Source organism: Ambystoma mexicanum, chromosome 2q (assembly GCF_040938575.1).
Source record: "Ambystoma mexicanum isolate Mex_15411 chromosome 2q, UKY_AmexF1_1, whole genome shotgun sequence".
Taxonomy (NCBI): Eukaryota; Metazoa; Chordata; class Amphibia; order Caudata; family Ambystomatidae; genus Ambystoma; species Ambystoma mexicanum.
In genome coordinates this window covers 1262742314-1262762122 of record NC_090924.1, presented here as the reverse complement: position 1 = coordinate 1262762122, position 19809 = coordinate 1262742314, and the positions used below count along the sequence as shown (strand labels likewise).

Below are 19809 nucleotides of genomic sequence, written 5' to 3'. Positions count from 1 at the left end.
GGGTCCAACATGAGCCTGGCGCCTAAGGCGCCAGGACTGCGTCCAAAGGGCCCCAGGTTGGGCCCGCTGGCACTCTCCTGGGGGAAATGATGCCTGCCTCTGGGGTTGCTGGGTCGGACCTGGCTCCTTGGAGGTAGGCATCATGACACAGATTAGCCCTGAGGGCTTTCGCCCCGTCTCTCAGAGGGAAGCATGTCCTCGTCCTGATGGACAACACAATGACCATACACTACCTCAACAAGCAGGGTAATTCAGCTGTGGTTCTGGTTATGCGAAAACCAAATCTCGGTCTCTTCAGTTCATCTGGCGGGGCAGAGACCACCTTGGCAGATGCTCTGAGCAGGCACAGCATGGTCTCACATTAGTGAGAAGTGTGCCAGGAAGTCCTAAAGTAGGACTTCGCACTCTGGGGTACCCCAGTGGTAGATCTGTTCGCCATGGAGTACAACAGGAAGTGCAAACAGTTTTGCACAAGGGAATGCCCCGCGAATGGCGCACTGGGGGTGCGTTTCAGGTGGATTGGATCTTAGCTCTCCACTACGCCTTCCCCACGATTCCCGTCATCCCATGGGTTCTCAGGAGGTTGCAGAGATTTTGAGCGACCATGATCTTGATCGCCCCGGATTGGGCGAGGAGAACGTGGTATTCTGATCTCCTGGACCTGACCATCTGTCCACTTCACCGGTTGCCTCGGCGTCCGGATCTCCTGACCCAGTCGGCAGGTCGAGTGCTCCACCCGACCGCAGATTCCCTCAACCTACATGCATGGCGCTTGAGCGGATGAGGTATGACTGGCACATCTCAGAGGAGGCACTTGAGGTATTGTGATCTCTGTACGCGTGCAAGTATTGTAGATTTGAGGCGTGGTGCAGGGAACGCAAGGCCGCCCCTATCTCTTGCCCCACCACCACAGGGATGGAGTTCTTTCATCACTGGCCTCTTCAGGCATTCAGGTTGCCACAGTCAAAGGATATTTGGCAGCCCTGTCTGTGTTCAAGAGGTCACCAGACCAAGGTTTCTTTTTTTACTATTCCAGTCATGGCCCAGTTTCTGAAAGGCCTTCTCAACAAGTTTCCGCCAACCCAGTTTGTTGTCTCAGATTGGGATCTTAATCTCCTTTGGACCTACTTGATGGCAACTACTTTTGAGCCTGTGTACTTGTGTTCTTTGAACATCTGCCAGGAGAGTTAGCGAGCTGCAAGCCTTGTGCTGCAAACCTCCTTTTCTGAAATTTTTTCAGAGAAAGTCTTTCTCAAAGTCAGGCCCGGATGCCTTCCTAAGGTGGTTTGAGTTTCATTTGTCCCAGTCTATTGATGTACCTCTCTTTTACCCTTCTCCAAATCCCTCAAAAGATGAAGAGTGGTTCCACCGCCTTGATCCCAAGAGAGCATTAAGTTGCTCTCACATCCGAGTTTCGGAAGTTAGACCAGTTGTTCATGGCCCATTCCTTGTCCTTGCCATCACTAAACAAACCATGTCACTCAGGATTATTTTGTGCATATCCGAGTGTTACCAATCGGCAGGCAGGCAGCCTTCTGCAGCGTTCAAATGCGCATGGAAAAAAGGGAGGAACTGATACTATAGTGACTTGCTATATATACAACGCCTGACGTCACTTCCGAAGCCGACGATCGAGAGCCGAACAAGACAGATCGACAGCCGAGTCGAGGTCCACTATGCCTCCTGTCAACAGATTTCCGAATAGCAGAGCTGGATGATGGATGTCTGTCAAGATGAGGAATCTACAGGATAAGAATCCATAGAGAGATCCTAACAGTGAGTAATTTCTCCTTCTGAATGGTCCATGCCTCTGGTCCAGGTTTTCGTTTTGTTCCAGAGGGGAATTATGGGACATGTAGGATTTTCTGGTGTGTTTATCCCAAAGGGATTGGTCTATGACTGGGGAAATACTACAGGCACATGCTCTTGCGGACCTGTGGATTCCATAACCATGTCGATGTGACAAAGTCAGTGTGTGACCACTCCTCCACAATATGTTGCACCTACTCGCCAGTAAACCTTTTGATGTGTAATCTGAGAAGGAAGGTAAGCAAATGCACAATGGAGTAACAGCAAATTTCATTTATGGCGATTCAGACACACTTAGTTCATGGATCTACCACTTTTACAACTCCCACCCAACCATCCCCTGGTGCATATTCTAATGCTGTTATGCTACTGCTTGGTGTAAACGCATGAAAACTCGAATTTGGACCAATAACATAAGGGTGATCAGTAACTCGGTGCGCAATGGATGGTTTGCGTACACAGTTCAACATTCCAAATTCTTTTGTTGCTTTATGCAGCATCTTCAGACCGGTGTTGTGGCCAGATCTGCAGCAGGGCCAGGCTTGCCAACAAGTTGTCAAGGAGGCAAAGAGTACGCGGAAACATAAGGATGGGCTTTTTATTTTTTTTGTCTCGATGCCTTGAGCATACATTCCCTCCCATCATGCATGGTTCAAATCGTGCATGTCCTTCCAAGGGTGGAATTATTCTGATTGACAGATTGTACGGTTCTACGACATCTTACTGCATGGGGCATTTTTTGGTGTTTTACTGCAGCATTTCTATAGGGGGGGTTCCCATTATACCAACTGTTATACTGCTCCACTTAGACCACACAACATATTTTACAACCACACTCCTTTCCCTCCACTCACCCCAAATCTATTGCAGTAAAATGTCCCTGGGGCGAAACTTGTGAAACGGCTGTGGTGAGATGGAGTGATGCTAGTTTGTAATATGGCATAGGATAAATTGTTCAAAAGGAACAAAGAGAGGTTTATATTGCTGATTTGTTAGATTCAAATGTTCTATCACAAAATGACAAAACAATGCAATTTCAGTTGTGATTTTTGATAATAAAATTGCTGGTTGTGAATGTGGCATTTGGTTATTACATACAATATGTGTTCCTGCTTTTCCTTATCCTAATTCCTCACGCTCTGTCAATTTGCTGCTGAGTAAAAACAAAAGTAGGAATGTTCCTTGTTCATGTGCATTCATAATTTCTTATGTTTTTTTCTGTATGTAGAGGGGCTGACTGGGACACAGAGATCTACGGGAACCCTGGTGCCACTGTCAAGGATCTGTTGACTGAGCTATACAGCAAGGCGGGAGCCACACGCCAGTGGGCACTTATACGCTGCATATCAGGAACGCTAAAGAAGAAAGTAGAAGCACTTGATGAGGTAGGGATTTGCATTGTTACATTTTACATTGTGCATTTTCAAAACGTGCAAATGTTATGTTATGAGGATTTATGCTGCACACTGCTGCCATTTGCATAGTCTCCAGACACTTGCGTGGTGTTAGGGAGAATTTTCAAAAATGTGCTAATACCCTTCACCTTAGAGACCATGGAGACCTCCAGCAACTTTGTGTGACACTTTTTTTCCCACTCTCTCATGTATTTTGGTGTGTTTTACTCTTGTGATGTTTTAGACAACTCCATAGGCATCATCACCTGTCACCTCCCCAGCTTGGGCCTTACTCTGATTTGGCCCCATTTCAATTCCTGCTATGAGGATCATAAAAAAGTCTATAAAAAAAAATATTTTCATATCTCAAATTTTTTCACAATTTTTTGTGCTTCCTTAATCAGACTCCGCTTTTTGTGAATTCTAAGTACCATCTGTCATTTAGTAGTAACTGGATACTGGGCCCTTGGGCTATAGTGTAGCCTACAAACACTTATAGCATATCATTCGTACCACTCAAAGAGGGCGCCTCTAGGTTTGGCCACTGCAACTAACAAAGGACTAGGAGCCGTAGTCTCCATGGATACCAGACGGCGTTAGTAAACCATCTACCTACGCGACCCGAATGGCTCGCACTGTTGATGACCTACGGACCTGCGAATGCACTTCATTCACTGAAGCGGACAGGATTTTCTCAACTGAAGAAATAATCCATCTAAAGGTACCTGTTAACTCTATCCATCACATTAGCGATCGCTGGACTATTTACTATTTGTTGAACACGCTTACACCAACCGCGTGCTACAGCTGTTTCTGGTATCCCTCTCTCCTTAGCACCGTTACTAAGGAACCAGCGTTGGCCGATCCTAGCATATTATAACAGCCCTGTTAAGACTCCTACTATCTTCAGTGACTCTGCCTCTGCTACAATTAACCTAGAGGTAACAATTATTAGCCCGTTACATGTTTTCCCTTCTATAATGTGAGTAGAGTGTTAATGCAATCGTTTCCACTAATGACACGGCCCCTTATCTGTGGTTCTATGCACTTCGTTGTAGGTTGCCAGTCGACCTGTGAAGTTGATGGGTTAACCAGACCACTTATACTAAGGCACTTTAATTTCTGAACACACCATGTCTCCTGAGAGTGGCGAGTACCAAGTTCCCAAGATCTGTGCTGAGACCACTACATTCTGAAACGTCGCGCATTGATCTATACATGTGGGTTGCTTTCATCCTGCCCTTTTATTCCTTCACTATGCCACTATGTTCTTTCCCATTACTATAGATTGAGTGCAGTTGCACGTCACATGCGAGAGAAAAGCCATTTCTTTACTTTTCTTGCAGTTTGCTATGTGGGGCTACTATAAAGCCCATTTTCAACTACACTAAGAAATTGTTCGCCCCCACATGAACCTACCAAGGTAACTTTACCTAGTATTTTAGGTTCATAGTTCTATTATTGAACTGTTATGGAGTACCCTAGCTGATCACAAGTTCGCCCTCTGTTTCTTTTAACTTCACAGGTTGTACTTGTTTTAACTTCATGTCCAGCTTTATTGGCTGAGTTAGGAATCTGATACACACCTACCCTCCTCATGAATGTTCAGAATTCAATTCCGAAGAAGAGATACCTGTCGAGACCTTAAAAGCTCTGGATCTTAACAGAGACTTAAAACCATTGTATATGTCAATCATTTGACCAAATGTATGTCATGAGACCATGCTCTGCAATACCTATTCTATTTCTGTGATAAGACCCATTCCTTGTTTTTGATGTATTCCTATATATTTTCTTTTTCATTTAATCTGTTATTAGCACTAAGGTGCATTAGAATGTACTGTGATTTAATACTTTATCAATTGTTTAAATTTAATAAAATTGTTTGGTTTTTTATGAAGATTTTCTTGTTGAGTGCCACTCCAAATAGTGCAACCGGGTACATTTGAAACCAGTAGTTTTTGTACAGGATATCTTGGGAGCTTTTTCAGAAGTGGCAATACACAGATTGTGCCATATTCAGATGGGGGAGTGCTACTTACATGGTGCATTCACCACTGTCAGTTTGTTGTATTTAGGGGGCAGAGGGTGATAGGATATGTGCTGTGAGACAGGGGGCCACTATTTGTTCTTCTTTAATGCTGGAGAGACTCTACTCACCCCATTTCTGATGATAAAGCATGATGAGTCATCGCAGGCCTACCCGTAGCCTGGTATGGGAATTACTAGCTGCTTGGCTACTCTGCAGGACACTTGTGTTCTCCAGTATGGGGTATTGCGTGGATTCACATGAATATTCCCTGTCGTCAGGCTGGGAATCCTCTGTAAAAAGAAAGCAGTTTTAGCTTTAAACTGCTCATCTCCTCTATAGCCTATCGGTGTCCTTTGGGTCATACTGTCCCCAGCCAATGACACTCGTCCTCCTAAGCTACACCTCTGGTGGCTGTATTCAGATTTTACTGCATGTTTCTAGTGTTGTGGGTCCTTGTGCTTCTCGAAAAAATTGTAGGCTTTGTGCTGTTTTTCAAATTGTTAGGGAAGATATTTTGCATCTTTACTTCGTCTATCGTCACGCGGCAACTACTGGCATCAGGAAACCGTTGTCGGTGAAGATCTTCTATCCATCCTTACATCTTCAACCCATGACGCCAACAGGCTTAGGCATACATCCCGACACCTCGACCATGGCTGATACTATGAAGAAGAGCCTCTTGAGGGCCTGTGGGAGCTGCGGCCTGAAGAACATCTTCCTCAAGGACCGGCACCTCAAGTGCCTTTATTGTCTTCACACTGACCAAGACACGAACGGATGCAACAGTTGCCAGTCCTTATCGTAGTGGGCTAAAATGGATCGCCACTGGAGGTTGATGACATGGATCGCGGAAGGGAAGGCCTCTGACGCGGCCTCTGGGCGCAATCATGCCTCATCCAGGGCTGGCAGTTCTTTTGCGTGTACACCCTCTGGTAAGAAGAGGTTGTGGTCCTTTGAGGATTCTTCCTCTGTGAAGATCCAAAAGAAGTCGAAATCTTATGCTCCATCTGCATCCTCGTCAACGATCTCTGCGGCTGCGTTACCAAGTTCTGGAAGGAGTAGGTCACCCGTTAGCCTGCCAGCTGGTGGGTTGCTGGCGTGCGCGAGAAAGACACTGACACTTCACACAAATAAGTCTTCAAAGATAGGATCTTCAAAGGACACATCTGTGGCTCTGCTGTCGATTCCTTCAGCGGTGCGAGCCCCGTCGACGAGCCTCGTCCAACAGGACCACTGCCTCGTCGACGACCTAGTCAGCGACCAGGACTGTCACCCCATCGGCAACCACTTTGGCGACAAGCACCTTGTCGACTACCCCGTCAACAAAGGCAGGGAAGACTAAGGGTTTGTCAATGACCGTCATCTTCACGACGACCGCCTCGCCCAGGGTGTCTCTGCTTCCTAGACCCACGTCGAACCCAACCACAATACCGTTGATGGCTGCACCTATTCCTACTCCGCAGGCTCCTGCCATAGCCTCCTTCCCGAGAGACTCGGATTAGGTAAGAAAATTGCCTCCAGCTCTAGATTTTCTGCCCTGGCTCCTTTGAAATCCTCCAGAAAAACACCACATATCTACACCAGTTCTGTGGAGGATCTGCCAGAAGATAGATTTTTTCTTGGATCAGGAAGGGGGGGACAAGGATGCCTGCCACTTGAGGGATCAGTCCCATGAGCCTTAACAGCCGTTTAGCCCGGCTCCTGCTCCGGCTGCACCACCTGCCCCAAGGGACTTGTCCCTGGACATTTTAACCACCTTCCATGCGTCGTTGGTGGAGATTCAGCAGCGGCTGCCTGCTGCTCCTGTGCCTATTCCGGCCAAGTGTCCTCCAAGGCCTACGTGGCGCCAGCCGACACTGCCATAGGGTACCAGTTACCCCAGGGCCAGTGCTAGGGGCCCTACCCCATGTGGCCGAGGAGTTGGTTCACACAGATACTGGCACAGACACCACTGGAACTCACACAGATGAGTATGACTACGGTCCCGCAGATGGGGGAACTGCTGGATGTTGGCTTCACCCCAGGACATAATTAGCTTCTTCCACTCCATTATTTAGAAGGCAGCCAAGCTGGTGCCAGAAGAGAAGAAGGAAGGCTTCCTTTTTCAACAGCGAGAGTCTGCAGAGAAGAACATTGTGTCGATCCCGTTGTTGGACGACATTTGGCAGGGTGAACTGGCAGTCATGAAGGCTCCAAATAGCATGCCATCTAAGCGTGACAGGATGGAGAAGAAGTAACGGTTACCGGATTTGGCCCCCAGTTATCTCAGCCTTCTCTGGACTCAGTGGTGTCGGCCGCCGCCAGTAAAAGGTCATCAAACCCCTCATTGCCGTCCATGGTGAATCCTGACGGGAAGGAAAGATGCTTGATGCAGATGGCAAGCGCATCATTACCACAACACCCTCAACTGGCAAAACGTTGCCAACGCCCTGGCCATCCTGTTAAGGTACGACAGGGATCTGTAGTACAAGCTGGGGCCCATCCTGGACTTTCTCCATGATGACAAGAAGGCTGAAGCCATGGCTCTATTCCAGGAAGGAGAAGTGACTTCTGTGATGAATCGGAGATGATTCACCAAGGAATCCTGACCTGGAACCCTTCTCATGTGGCCAGGAAAAGGCAGACGCTTTCTGATCCTGACCCTCACATGGGAGGGGAAACATGTCCGGAGGAACGGGAGATTCCCTTAGGTAATTTTCCCCAAGACCCCAAACTTCTAATAGTTTATTGTAAAATAGAAGCTGTTGAAAAGAAAACAGATTTTGGTGTTATGGACTTTGAGTTCCAGAATTCCCATGGTACTGGGATGCGGAGGAAACTGCAGGGCTACCTGATTGCAAAGAGTAGCCCATTAAGGTTGATGACCCACACCTGAGGGTAGCTGAGAGGCATTAAAGGCCCCCTCTGGTGCAGGCCCTTAGACCAAGGTGGGGGGAAGGAGAAGCACCCGAAGCAGTATGGGGGCAGTAGTAGTAGTCTGTGGAGGAGTTTTGAACCTTCCACAAAGCAGTAGAGGAAGAAATCTCAGAAGAGCCAGGACGCCGGGACTAGAGTGGTGAGAGAAATGTATGCCGGTCCTGAGAGGGCCCCCAGGGCTCGAGATTTCGTCTGCAGACGTTGTGCAGCGGAAAGTGCACCTTTTTTGTAACTTTCCCTACTGTGAAGCGTTCAGCTGTGGCAAACGAGCACCGGATCACGAGGGCTCTGAAAGTAACAGACGCAGGCCGCGGGAAGCCGCGCAAGTGAGGTTACTGGTTCGCGCAGGAGAACCGAAGCAAAAGAACTGGAGGCAGCGAAGCACCCGGACATGCACACCAGAGCCGGTGAGTTCACTGTCATATTGTAACCCTGCAGCGCTCCGAGACCGCCCGCTACCAGAATCCACACCTTTTTTAAATACTGAATTGATGTAAAACAAATTAACGATTGTGACGCATACCATGCTGATTTAAACCAAAGCGGTTGGCATAATAAGAACACAAGGATCCAACATGAAGTCTTGACTGTTACATATTGGGTTACAATAAAAGCCAACAACAAATGGGCAATACCTAGAGAAGGGAATATAAACCACTATTGCCAAAGCCAAAAGAGAGCTATGCTAAGGCATTGACAAACAACCAGTGATGCCCAAGCCAAAAGAAGGTAATTAAGCATAATAGTGACTGTGAAGAATATTTCCCAGATGTAGAGAATGTCATACTCGGAGATGGCTTAAACCCACATTGCCAAAACCAAAGAAGTATGAAGGAGAGTAAGATTTATTATCAGCACTTCGTAAATAATACAGAGGTGGAACATGGCTGGCAGGAGGGCTGCTCTTCTGATTAAAGAAGTTCAGGAGGAAGGAAGCATTGCCTGTTTTGCGTGTGGCAAACACTCAGGTGCAGTAAATGGCACCAGTGTGATTGTGCTTTCCCTTGAAGAAATTCTTAAAGCTGATTTTGTGAAGCAGAAGACATTGTTAAAACCTTTGAAGTTAACCCTTACCACAGAAGTACTTGGAGTAATAGTTTGACCTGGAAAGGGAGTATACCAGGTCATAGGACTGTGTACCAATTGGTTCTGTTGGGCAGGACAGTACATGTCAACTGCAGTAGTAGGCAGATGGGGAACAGGTGCCAGTGGATCTAGGTCACCTGGCCTAAGCCCCACTAACCTGGTGCCTTCCAGGTTGCCGCTCTTTTTCCCCACCACTCAAGGAGGGTTAAGCCCCACCCATCTGGTGCCTTCCTGGTTGCCGCTCTTTTTCCCTACTTACGGAGCCCTCCAGCCTCTTTTACTTTACAGATGGGGAGCAGGTTCAAGTGGATCTAGGTCACCTGTCCTAAGCCCCGCCCACCTGGTTCCTTCCAGATTGGTGCTTTTTTTCCCCGCTTAGCAAGCCCCCTCCTACCTGGTGCCTTCCTTGTTGCCGCTCTTTTTCCCTACTTAAAGAGCCCTCTAGCCTCTCTTCCTTTGCAGATGGTCCCCCGTGATGTTTCCTTGTGCCCCCTTCTCGCACACAGGTGTTGCCTGTTTCGCTTTATTCTTGTACTCTGTTCGCGCCCCCCCCCCTTCCCTCCAGCCTACTTCTGCAGGGGTCTGTCCTGATACATTCTGCTTTCCCCATCACCGTCTTGTGGCCAATGCTGGATTTGACTTTTATGGACTTCATTGATTCATGGTGCTTCACCCTTTCAAATGGATTGTGTCCTCCAACGTATTCCTCATCTTAGATATTCCAGTCCAGCTTTGGCTGCTTCGGAAAAATGTTCTCCGCAGAGAGGGTCGTGCATTGATGGCGTCGAGACAAGATCCCTCTAAGGCCTCCGTCGAGGGTGACGTCATCGGGTATACAAGTAGCTTGCATGGCGCCCGTTGGCCTCAGTTCCGTTTTTCTGCAGTACATGTTGCTACCGGAGACTCGGTGCGCCTCGGTATTTCTGCTACGCAGTTATCGTTTTCATCAAAAATTGAAGCAAAGATGTCCGCTTCATCGACCCCGACTACCCCGCGTTCGGGGTTCAAGAAGTGCAAAGATTGCAGTTCTAAAATATCAATAACTGACGCACATTGATCATGTTTGTGGTGCCTCAGAGAAGATCACGACACAGAGGCATGCACGAAGTGTCAGGCGATGACTGGTAAGGCCTTGCGAGAGGTGTAATCGAGGTCCGAGTGACCTCTGACAGGCCCATGGGATCAGAGCTCACCCTCGAGTACCTTAAGACAAGATAGCTGCATCTTGAGGTGCATGGGGTGCATGATTCTCTTACTCCAACACCAATCAATAAGGACCACTCAATAGTTCAGAAAAGAGACAGTAAAGTTCATCATTTTTTATTTTATGCCAAGCTGATCACAAAGCACAAACAGCATCATTGTCAGGTACACGATCCGGCCCCCTGAGCTCAAAATTGGAACTCCCTCGTATAGCTAGTCAGAGGGAGAATCCAGCCCCCACTCTCTCTACCCATGTCTAGGCAAACTCTTTGTTTAAGCATTTGCTAACCGGGCAATTATTTTTTAATTTATCTAAATCTTGAAAATAAAATACATTCTGGCGCACATTCTTACTTTTTCCCAGTGTTTTGCCCAAGTATGGTTAATGCCGTTGGAACCTTGAGATAAGTTTTCAGACAAAGCCCAATTAATTGTCTGGTTTCAGCACATTTGTCTAATTTCTGACAGCATGGTAGCCTTGAATGTTTCAACTTCAGAATTACCTCATAATACAAGCTCTGAACCATTACTTCAATTATCTCATTTTAGCAACATTGTCAGTTACATGTATTTCCAGTAAAGGCATTTGTCAGAGTTCTTTTCTGTCTGTGCACAGGAAAACCTTAATATGCATTCTGTACTTTGCCTACTTACTAAACCATGATAAATACAATTTCGACTTGATGAACATGACACCTGTTAGAATAATAATATCCCCTACCATTATGAACTGTTTTCACATAATTTACAATGCTAAATCAGTCTATATGGATTTGTCTGCTTAGCTTTAAGTGAGGGTGGGGGGCTGCCCCCCACTGCATTCAGTTGTCGGTACCCTATCTTCATCTCAGCTCCCCATTACACTTCCCCGTCTTTAAAGTTCTTTGTTTGTAAAAACAATAACCTTTAACCACATCAATGTCTTCTCTCCCTAATATTTATCTAAAACATCCTATCACAATCCCATACTACCGTATTGTTTATTTTTCAAACAAAACAAGTGTGCGTCATCTTCTTCCATTTAAGCCCCACTTTCTGTAATAATTTTTGCTTTAAACTAACTGTATGCCTTAGATAATTTCACAGCCATTGTAAGATTCGAGAGGTTGGTCAAGCTTTGAGTTAACCCATTAGCCCATTGTCTCTTCGTATGCCATCCCTTGTCTGCAACTCCCACCCCAACAAAATACAATTTCTCCTTGATCATCTTTTTCTGCCCATGCATGTGAATATATCGTTTTCACTGTGTCCTTCCCTCTTTTCCACACTCTTCCTTCTTCCGTATCTTCCACTTTATTCGTCTTTCGTTTGGCGTTGGTGGACCGTCTGTGTCCTGTCGCCTTTGTCCTTCCTTTTGAGCTGTTTTCACAGTCAGTCTCCCAGTTTCCTTTGATGCTTAGACCAGGAGTCCATTGTCTCTTTTTTCCTTTTCATAGGGAGTTCATTTTTACTAGAGTGTCTCTCTTTCAAAAAGGTTCATTGGCAATGAGTCCAAAAGAGGGGATGTCAGCATGGGGACACAGGGTTGGGGGAGTCTTTTGCAGACATAATCCAGAGTCAGGCTTTCAATGGGTTTCTGTACGACCTCCCTCTTTCCTCACGCGGTTCAACGTTAATTTCCCAAGGCATACAGGTCCCTCGATGCATACCTGTAATATAAAACGGAATGAGTTTCTTTTGTAAAATAGACTTTACTACTATTTAACACTTTCCTACCAACCCATTTCCTTAACCTCTCTTCTTCGCATTGGCTCTTATACCCTATTCACTAAAAACCGCAAGACATTCCCTCCTATTTGACACCTCTGCCTCCTAGACAAAGCTACAAAACAATTTTGCTTAACCATTTCCTTTTTGTAGGTCATTCTCACATTACACAAAAATACCCCCCCCATGCCTAGCTCTGGGTCAGCCGGCTAGAACAGGATTTTTGTTTTCAATAACATAAAATACATCTCGTCCTTCATGGGACACAATTTTCCCCCTACGGGTGCCCAATGCAACCCTAAGGAGACAACAAAACCAATTAAGGAAAGACGTCTTCTTCTTTTCTGGTCTTCTAAGCACGTCCGTAGCATATGATGGAAATGTCCTTGGGGATCCCCATGGTCTGTAGAAAGTCAAAATAGGGACAAAAGTCATTCGGGCACTGGCAAGCGGTCAGGTTTTCTTCCGAACTCCAACCCTTTCCTCCTTTTCTGCCATCAAAAAATACTTTCTTGATCATTCTCCCCTATTCGTTGGTGCACATAAACAACTATTTTCCAATCGTCCTAAAAGATACTTAGTTTAGGCTTGGTTCTTCACTCAGTTTAGCTGCACATTCTTGCTGGTTAGCTGCACATTCTTGCTGGTTAACTGCACATTCTTGCTGGTTAACTGCACATTCTTCCTCTTATTTTCTTGTCGTTAGTTGGACCATGGTCTATGCTTGTGCTTTGTGTTCATCTTATGGAGATAAAACAGAGGCGTTTCGCTGCACACCGTCCCTGCCTAACTTAATCTAGCCTACCCCTGTTTTCCAAGACTATGGCACCACTTCTTACTACGTGCCTCCTTTTTTATCGTTCCCATCAATGTTTGCCTCTTCTAATGATTGCATAACAATCATAACAATCTTTTTGACATTATGAACACGAAAATGATTACTCGCCTCCAATTTTACTTCTGTTTTCTGTGGTTGTCTTGAAATGTCGTCCTATATTTTCTACTCTTTCCACACCTGATTATACCGATCTTGGGAAAAACAGCTAACACTTGAAGACATTGTGTCTCTTACTACCCTTTTCCTGTTACTCACCTGGATCTGATCAATTGTGTCCACAACCTTTTAGCGTGAACTAGTACTTACCTTTTTCTTATTCTCCCTAATTGTAAGGCAATGCGGACATTTATCGTGCTTCCACGTAAAAAGGTCCATAGCTTTTATCTGTAAAATAAATCAAAACCGTTACACGCGCTCAAAAAGTTGTTTTTTACTTACCTCACTATATTTTCTTAAAATGGAATGTGTAATTTTCGTTTGTTTAACTGACCCAACTTTTGTCAGCCATACTCCTTTTCTTGGTCTGTCTTCATGGTCTCTGATGCCTTTTATTGCCCAACTCTCCTTTTTGCTGTTGGCCAGGAAACCTCATAAGTGCTATTTGTTTTCCAATTTTCTTAAATTTTTTGTACGTTTTATGCTTTTGAGTTTATCCCTTATCCTTTTATTCTTTTGCCCAATTGTTCCCTTTCTCAATTTTTTTTTATTCATTTTTTATTCAAGATAACCAATCATTTTCATCCTTTCCTGATTTATTTATTTTTCCTGCATCCAATCCTTTTGCACTTCCTCGCCTCTTCTCTGACCCAATCTTCTTCCTTTTTGCCTTCATTTCTACGTTGATCTGTCCTCCGAACTTCCTCATCCCTTCGTCTCCTTATCCTTTTTTCACAACCTTTGCTGTTTCTGTCCGTCTTGTTCATAGGCTGCTTCTCTGTTTGTGATCGAGCTGCTTTTCTCGCTCTTCGCGATATAGCTGTTCTCGCCTCAGCCTATCCTTCCTTTGTTATCCTTTCGTCTCTTAACTCCTCCTCTTTCACCCTTCTCTGTGCCTCATCTAACCTCTTAAGGTCTCACTTCATCACTTCCTTTTCCATCGAGTTTCAATAGTATTTGTCCTCCCATCCATTCGTCTTTTGCAAATGCTATCTCATCAGTTCTGTCTTCACTTCCTTTCCGCTTCTTTCCCTCTCTCACCTTATCGAGAGATGCACTTGTCTGTGCCTGATTACTTTTTCATCACCGCGTCTCTCCTTATCCCTCAGGACTATGGAGGTGAGATTCTTGTCCTTGTCCTTATCCTCCCCTTGATTTTCGTCACTACTGTAAGTAGGTGACTCATATGCAGTGTTGTACCCTGTGGCTGCTTTAAGCTCCCTTAATGGGTAGAGTCCCTCGGGCTTACTCCCTTTGGTTTCTGTTTTGGGCGGGGCAGGTGGCGCGGTAGGCGTCTTACCCCCACCCCCTCTCAGTGCATACATTTAGTATCCAGTCTGCAGGTGGCTCTTCCTCCTTCCCTTGTTCATATATTTTTTCACAATTTGAAAACAGCAAGGCGTTTTTTCTAACTTCTTGCTTGTATATGTGGCATGCAGGTATGTCGTCATATATTGTAAGACAGCTTTAAATAAAGACCCATTTTGAGGCCACGGCATAATCTGGTGGGCAGTACTTTTAACCCACTCAGTGATGTATTTCTTTAGCTTGGGTACATGTTTCTGTAGTTGTTTACATAAATGTGCTAATGAAGTAATATCTTCCATGCTTAACTCAGTCTCTACGACTACTTTCATGCAACTTCAGCACTCCCAACAATATGAGCGAGCACCAAATACCGCAAGCTCCAATCTGATTTTTTTCCTGCCAAACTTTTATATCACCAATTTACTCAAGAACATCAATTCATGTGCGATTCTCTCTTAACTATAGAATCGCGTAAAACCCCTAATCAATTTCAACCAACAAGGAGATAAAATTCCTTACATGTGACTTACAACAGAACACATTTGACAGATTAGACAGACACCAGCTGGACACAAATATCTCTGACTTCTAATCAATACCCCGACATGGAGTCTAACCAAACTCCTTTTACGACATCTTTAAACGTGGTAGTAACCTAGTTGTTCCCTATTATGTGGGACTATGAGTTCACGTTTCTTCTGACCTCTATATTAAAGCGCAGGAACAAGGCGAATCCTCTCTCTTCTCAGGTGCCCGCCCTGGTATCTTCTCTCGGGTGTCTGTCCCGGTATCCTCTAATCTCTCGGGTGCCTAACCCAGTATCTTCTCTGGTGTCTGACTCAGTATCTTCTCACTTCTCAGGTGTCCGCCCTGGTATCCTCTCCGGTGTCTGACCCGGTATCCCTTCACTTCTCAGGTGTCCGCCCTGGTATCCTCTCGGGTGTCTGACCAGGTAACCTCTCTTTTCTTTTATCACTTTTGAGTCACTATCACCTTTTGTCTTCTATGATGTTGTTCAACCTAAAACTTTTTTATCTGAACTATTACTGTCCTTCATGATTCTTATTTCATTCTGTTAGTTTCTTAATCATTTGCCATATTTCCCTATGTTATGGCTGCCTCTAATTTCCTGGAGGTCATCTGTCTCTACCTCTTGTTCACAAATGTTCATAAATATTCATGGCCTGCGCCTGAATTTCTAAAATGTTTTCATTATTTCTCCCCCAGGCCATACAGGTGGCTATATTTTACCATGCTGTCACAATAATAAAATCTATTAATTTTCACCCAAACAATCTCATTGGCCTTCGGTCGCTTTTCATGCCTCAAAATTGTGCTTGTGTGTAAATGGGGCATGTCCTACATAAAACATGCTTTCCTTGGTGACCTAAACACTATCATCATGCTTTCATGCTTTAACATACAAACTTTTCTTCATCCATCTAAATCCTATAATACCAGAATCTCAACTGATCGTCTCAAATCAAAAGGGTTTTTCCCTATCTAAAATAAATGTTCTCCACTCCGGCCGTCAAGGCCTCAAAATTATAAAATACCACCCCTGGTATAACACCATTCAAAACGGTCCTATCATTCACAGTGGCGCTCCTGAAAAAGCCTTTAGGAGCACCCCAAAACCCCCCTTCACTACATTTGTGCTATCCTCAAAATACCCCAAAAGCAGGTCACAGAGGACCCAGTAACCCCCTTCAACTTCAGAGGGCATTCTAAGTCAAAATAATAGAAAACATGAATGGCAATGGACCATTCAGTTACAGGGCGATGCCTGGTCCTGCTCGCACGTTAGTTAAAAACCCACATGTAAAATCACTTGCTTCTCATTTCATGACGTTCATCAATATCTCCTTCAATTCCAACACTATTTCTGTAGCTGTAAAACAACCCTTAGAAGCGTTCCTTCACTCACCCTTGTTCATGCCATGCCAGGTTACATGCTACAATCCGTTCTATTGTACTTGTCATTTGAGTGCCATTGCTTCTGCTTCACTAGCTCATTCATTAATGCCACCGTCCCTTTCCTTTCCCGTAATACTTACAAAACCTGCTCATTCATTTCCTGTGTCATTATTAGTGTTAAATTGGATTACTATACTGCCAACCTTGCAGGCATCTTAAAAAATCTTCACAGGCTCTAAAGTGCGGAGTGATGCTGTGTGCAACTCTCAGTATTCTTCAAGAGAATATACATTACTCATGCCATGCGAGCTGCTCACTGGCTACCCGTGAAGAAACTGTTATTTTTAAAATCACAGTGTAAGTTTCACACAGCACCAGTATATCTAACTGATGCTGTTACTAGGGTCAGTTCAGCCTGACCCAAACAAAGTCACCATGTCACTCAAGTACAAGTCCCATTAACCAAAAGAGCTAATGCCAAAGGGCTAAGCTTCCCCGTCTTGTCCCCAGACCATTGAATGCTTTCTCTAGTGAACTTTTTTTTTTTTTGTTTAATTTCTTTTTATTTTCAATTAACAACGTAAATACATACAACATACAAACATACGAACATTCAACTGGCATTTTGGCTTTTTCGGCGGATTCTGCCGTGGGGTCATCGTCTTAAAGTGTCCAACAGCTTATCTGCCCAGTCTGTGGCTGCTTCCGCTTGCTGCCTCCGTGTCCATACAACGGTGTCTATTCTTCCATTCCTTGTGTCTCCCTGTCCTGGGCGCTCTGGTATCCCCCAGCCTCCTCCGGATCCTCCTCATCGGTTTCCTCTTCTCCTCGTCCGAATAGATTCTGCACTAAGGAATTCCATGCCGCTATTTTCCCAGCCGTTTCCCCCTCCCCTCTTTGCACTGCTCTGATCCACACCGCAGTCTCCGCTAGTGTCCACTTTCGGAGGTCTGCCCACCATGCTTCTATGGTCGGGCCTCCTCTAGATTTCCAGGACATGGCTATCCTTCTTTTAGCTAGTATGCAAATCAGGTCTTTCATTTTTGCTAGGTGCACCCTGTCTCTGCCTCCTCGAGGGAAGAGGCCCAGTAAGTACCATTCGGGGTGCTCCGTCTGTATCTGTAGGCCACTTTTCGCTATTTTGGTCCTGATGCCTTCCCAAAACGTCTGTATCACCGGGCATTCCCAAAACATGTGCACCATGTCTGCCTCCTCGGTCGAGCACCGTGGGCACCCGCTGGGGTCACCTCCGCGTATCACTTTCATCCTCTTAGGTGTGAGGTACGCCCTGTGTGTCACGCACAACTGGGCCTGTTTGAACCTTGCGTTCCTGGACACTGTTTTGGGGTATCTCAGCACTCTGTTCCATTCATGGTCGCTGAGCGGCCTTTGGAGTTCGTCTTCCCAACTTTGTTTTATGTGTAGTTTTTGGTCTGTGTGGGGTCTCAGCATCTGCTCGTATAGTCTGGAGGTCGTGTGTGTCCCCTCTGAAATGTCGTACCACATGTCTAATGCTCCTGCCGGTTCTTCTTGGTCTTCCCATTCTGGCCATCTATCCTTGATTCTGAGGATCAGTCTATTATACAGGATGAATTGGCCCTCATGTATTTCGTATTCTTCCCTCATCTCCTGGAAGTCTGCCCATCTCCCCTCTCTTCTCATGTCTCCGATTTGCGCTACCCCCTTGGCCTCCCATTGTGTTCGGAACGCTACCAACAAGCTCATGTCTGTGCCCACCAGGCCCGCCAGGGGTATTTGCGCTGAGTAGGGGTCCTTCGTCCCTTGCAGCTTCCATGCTCTCCACCACAATCTCACTGCAAGATTTAGCACGTACGGTAAAGTCCTGAGCAGGGGTTTGTCCAGCCACAGTATTTCCCTCAGGTAATGTGTTTTCAGTGCGGGCTGGAAGTTGGTTTTGTCCATTGTTTCATCCTCCCCTAACCATTTGACCACAAATTGTAACTGTCCAGCCAGATAATACTTTTCAAAGTCCGGCAAACGAATGCCTTCTCCCTCATAGTCTCTCTGTAGAGTGCTCATTGCAACCCTGTTTCTCCCCCCTGCCCATAGGTAATTTCTTGCTATTGTGTTTAGGTTCGTGAAGAATGTCCTGGGAATGTTATATGGGATGTTGGTGAAAAAGTACAACAGGCGTGGGAGTACTACCATTTTCAGGAGGGCGGCCCTACCTATCATCCCCAGTGGGAGTGTTCTCCAGAAGGCCATGCATTTTCGTGTTGTGTCCAGGGCTGCTTGCGTGTTGTGTCGGTGAGTGTCTGCAATGTCATGATGGACCTCTATCCCCAAATATTTGAAGGACTGTGGCGCCCATGTTAGGCCCACTTCTGGGAGTCCCTCCGGGGGGGGCCCGTCTCAGATCTGCCAGGGGGAAGATCAGGGACTTCTCTTTATTTATTGCTATGCCTGAGAGTCTGGTGTATGCTCCTATTGCTTCCAAGAGGCAGGGCAGGTTAATGCGGGGGTTTTCTACAAACAATAACATGTCGTCCGCGTACAGCGAGACTTGATGAAGCACCCCGTCCACCTCAATCCCCGTGTCTCCATATTCTGCTCTAAGGAAGACCGCCAGTGGCTCCAGGGCCAGGATATATAACATTGGCGATAGTGGGCACCCTTGTTTCGTTCCTCTATAGATCCTCCATTCCTTTGAAATATATCTCCCTGTCTTAACCCTGGCTCTGGGCTCACTATACAGTAGTCTGATCCACCTGAGGAACCCTTCGCCAATGCCGAAGTGGGCGAGGACCCTCACCATCCACCCCCAATTCACCGAATCGAATGCTTTGACAGCATCAAGAGACACTATCGCACGTTCTCCCCGTCCCTGGTTCGTTCTATCTATCACGTGGTGTAGTCTACGGAGGTTCCATGATGTGTTCCGCCCAGGAACGTACCCTGTTTGATCGGGGTGTATCAATGTGGGGATCACCTGCTTCAGACGGTTGGCTAGGGCCGCCGTTAGTATCTTAACGTCCTGGTTTATAAGGGAAATTGGCCTATATGCCGTGCACCTTGTGGGCAGCTTCCCTGGCTTAGGGATCGGGACGATGATTGTCTCCGACATACTAGCGGGTAATCGTGCATTTTCGTATGCTTCTAGATATGTCTCCAATAACCTTGGGGTGATAGTGTCTTTGAACTTTTTATAGAACTCTCCTGGGAGTCCGTCCGGGCCCGGGGACTTGCCTGTAGGAAGCTCTGCTATTATACCCGCTATCTCTTCCTCTGTGAGTGGGGCATCAAGCATTTGGGCCTGCTCCTCTGTTAACTTTGGCAACCTTATTTCTGCCAGTGCATCGGTTATGTCCTCAGGGTCTACCTCCGGGTTGGGGGCATATAGTTCCTCGTAGAACTCCGCGAATAACTGATTGATGTGCACTTGGCCCCTCACCTCCTCCCCTGTCTCGTCTTCTATCACCGTT

General features: G+C 46.0%; 1 protein-coding gene across 2 annotated transcripts in view; it reads left to right on the top strand.

Annotated features, from left to right (window-relative positions):
- The window catches only part of PHKA1 (phosphorylase kinase regulatory subunit alpha 1), a 2290600-nt gene that overhangs the window by 1512026 nt on the left and 758765 nt on the right, over positions 1-19809 (top strand). For both annotated transcript variants that reach the window (XM_069648650.1, XM_069648649.1), the window contains exon 22: positions 3038-3194. In XM_069648650.1, the coding sequence (XP_069504751.1) occupies positions 3038-3194 (157 nt within the window). The remainder of the gene's footprint in view (positions 1-3037; positions 3195-19809) is intronic.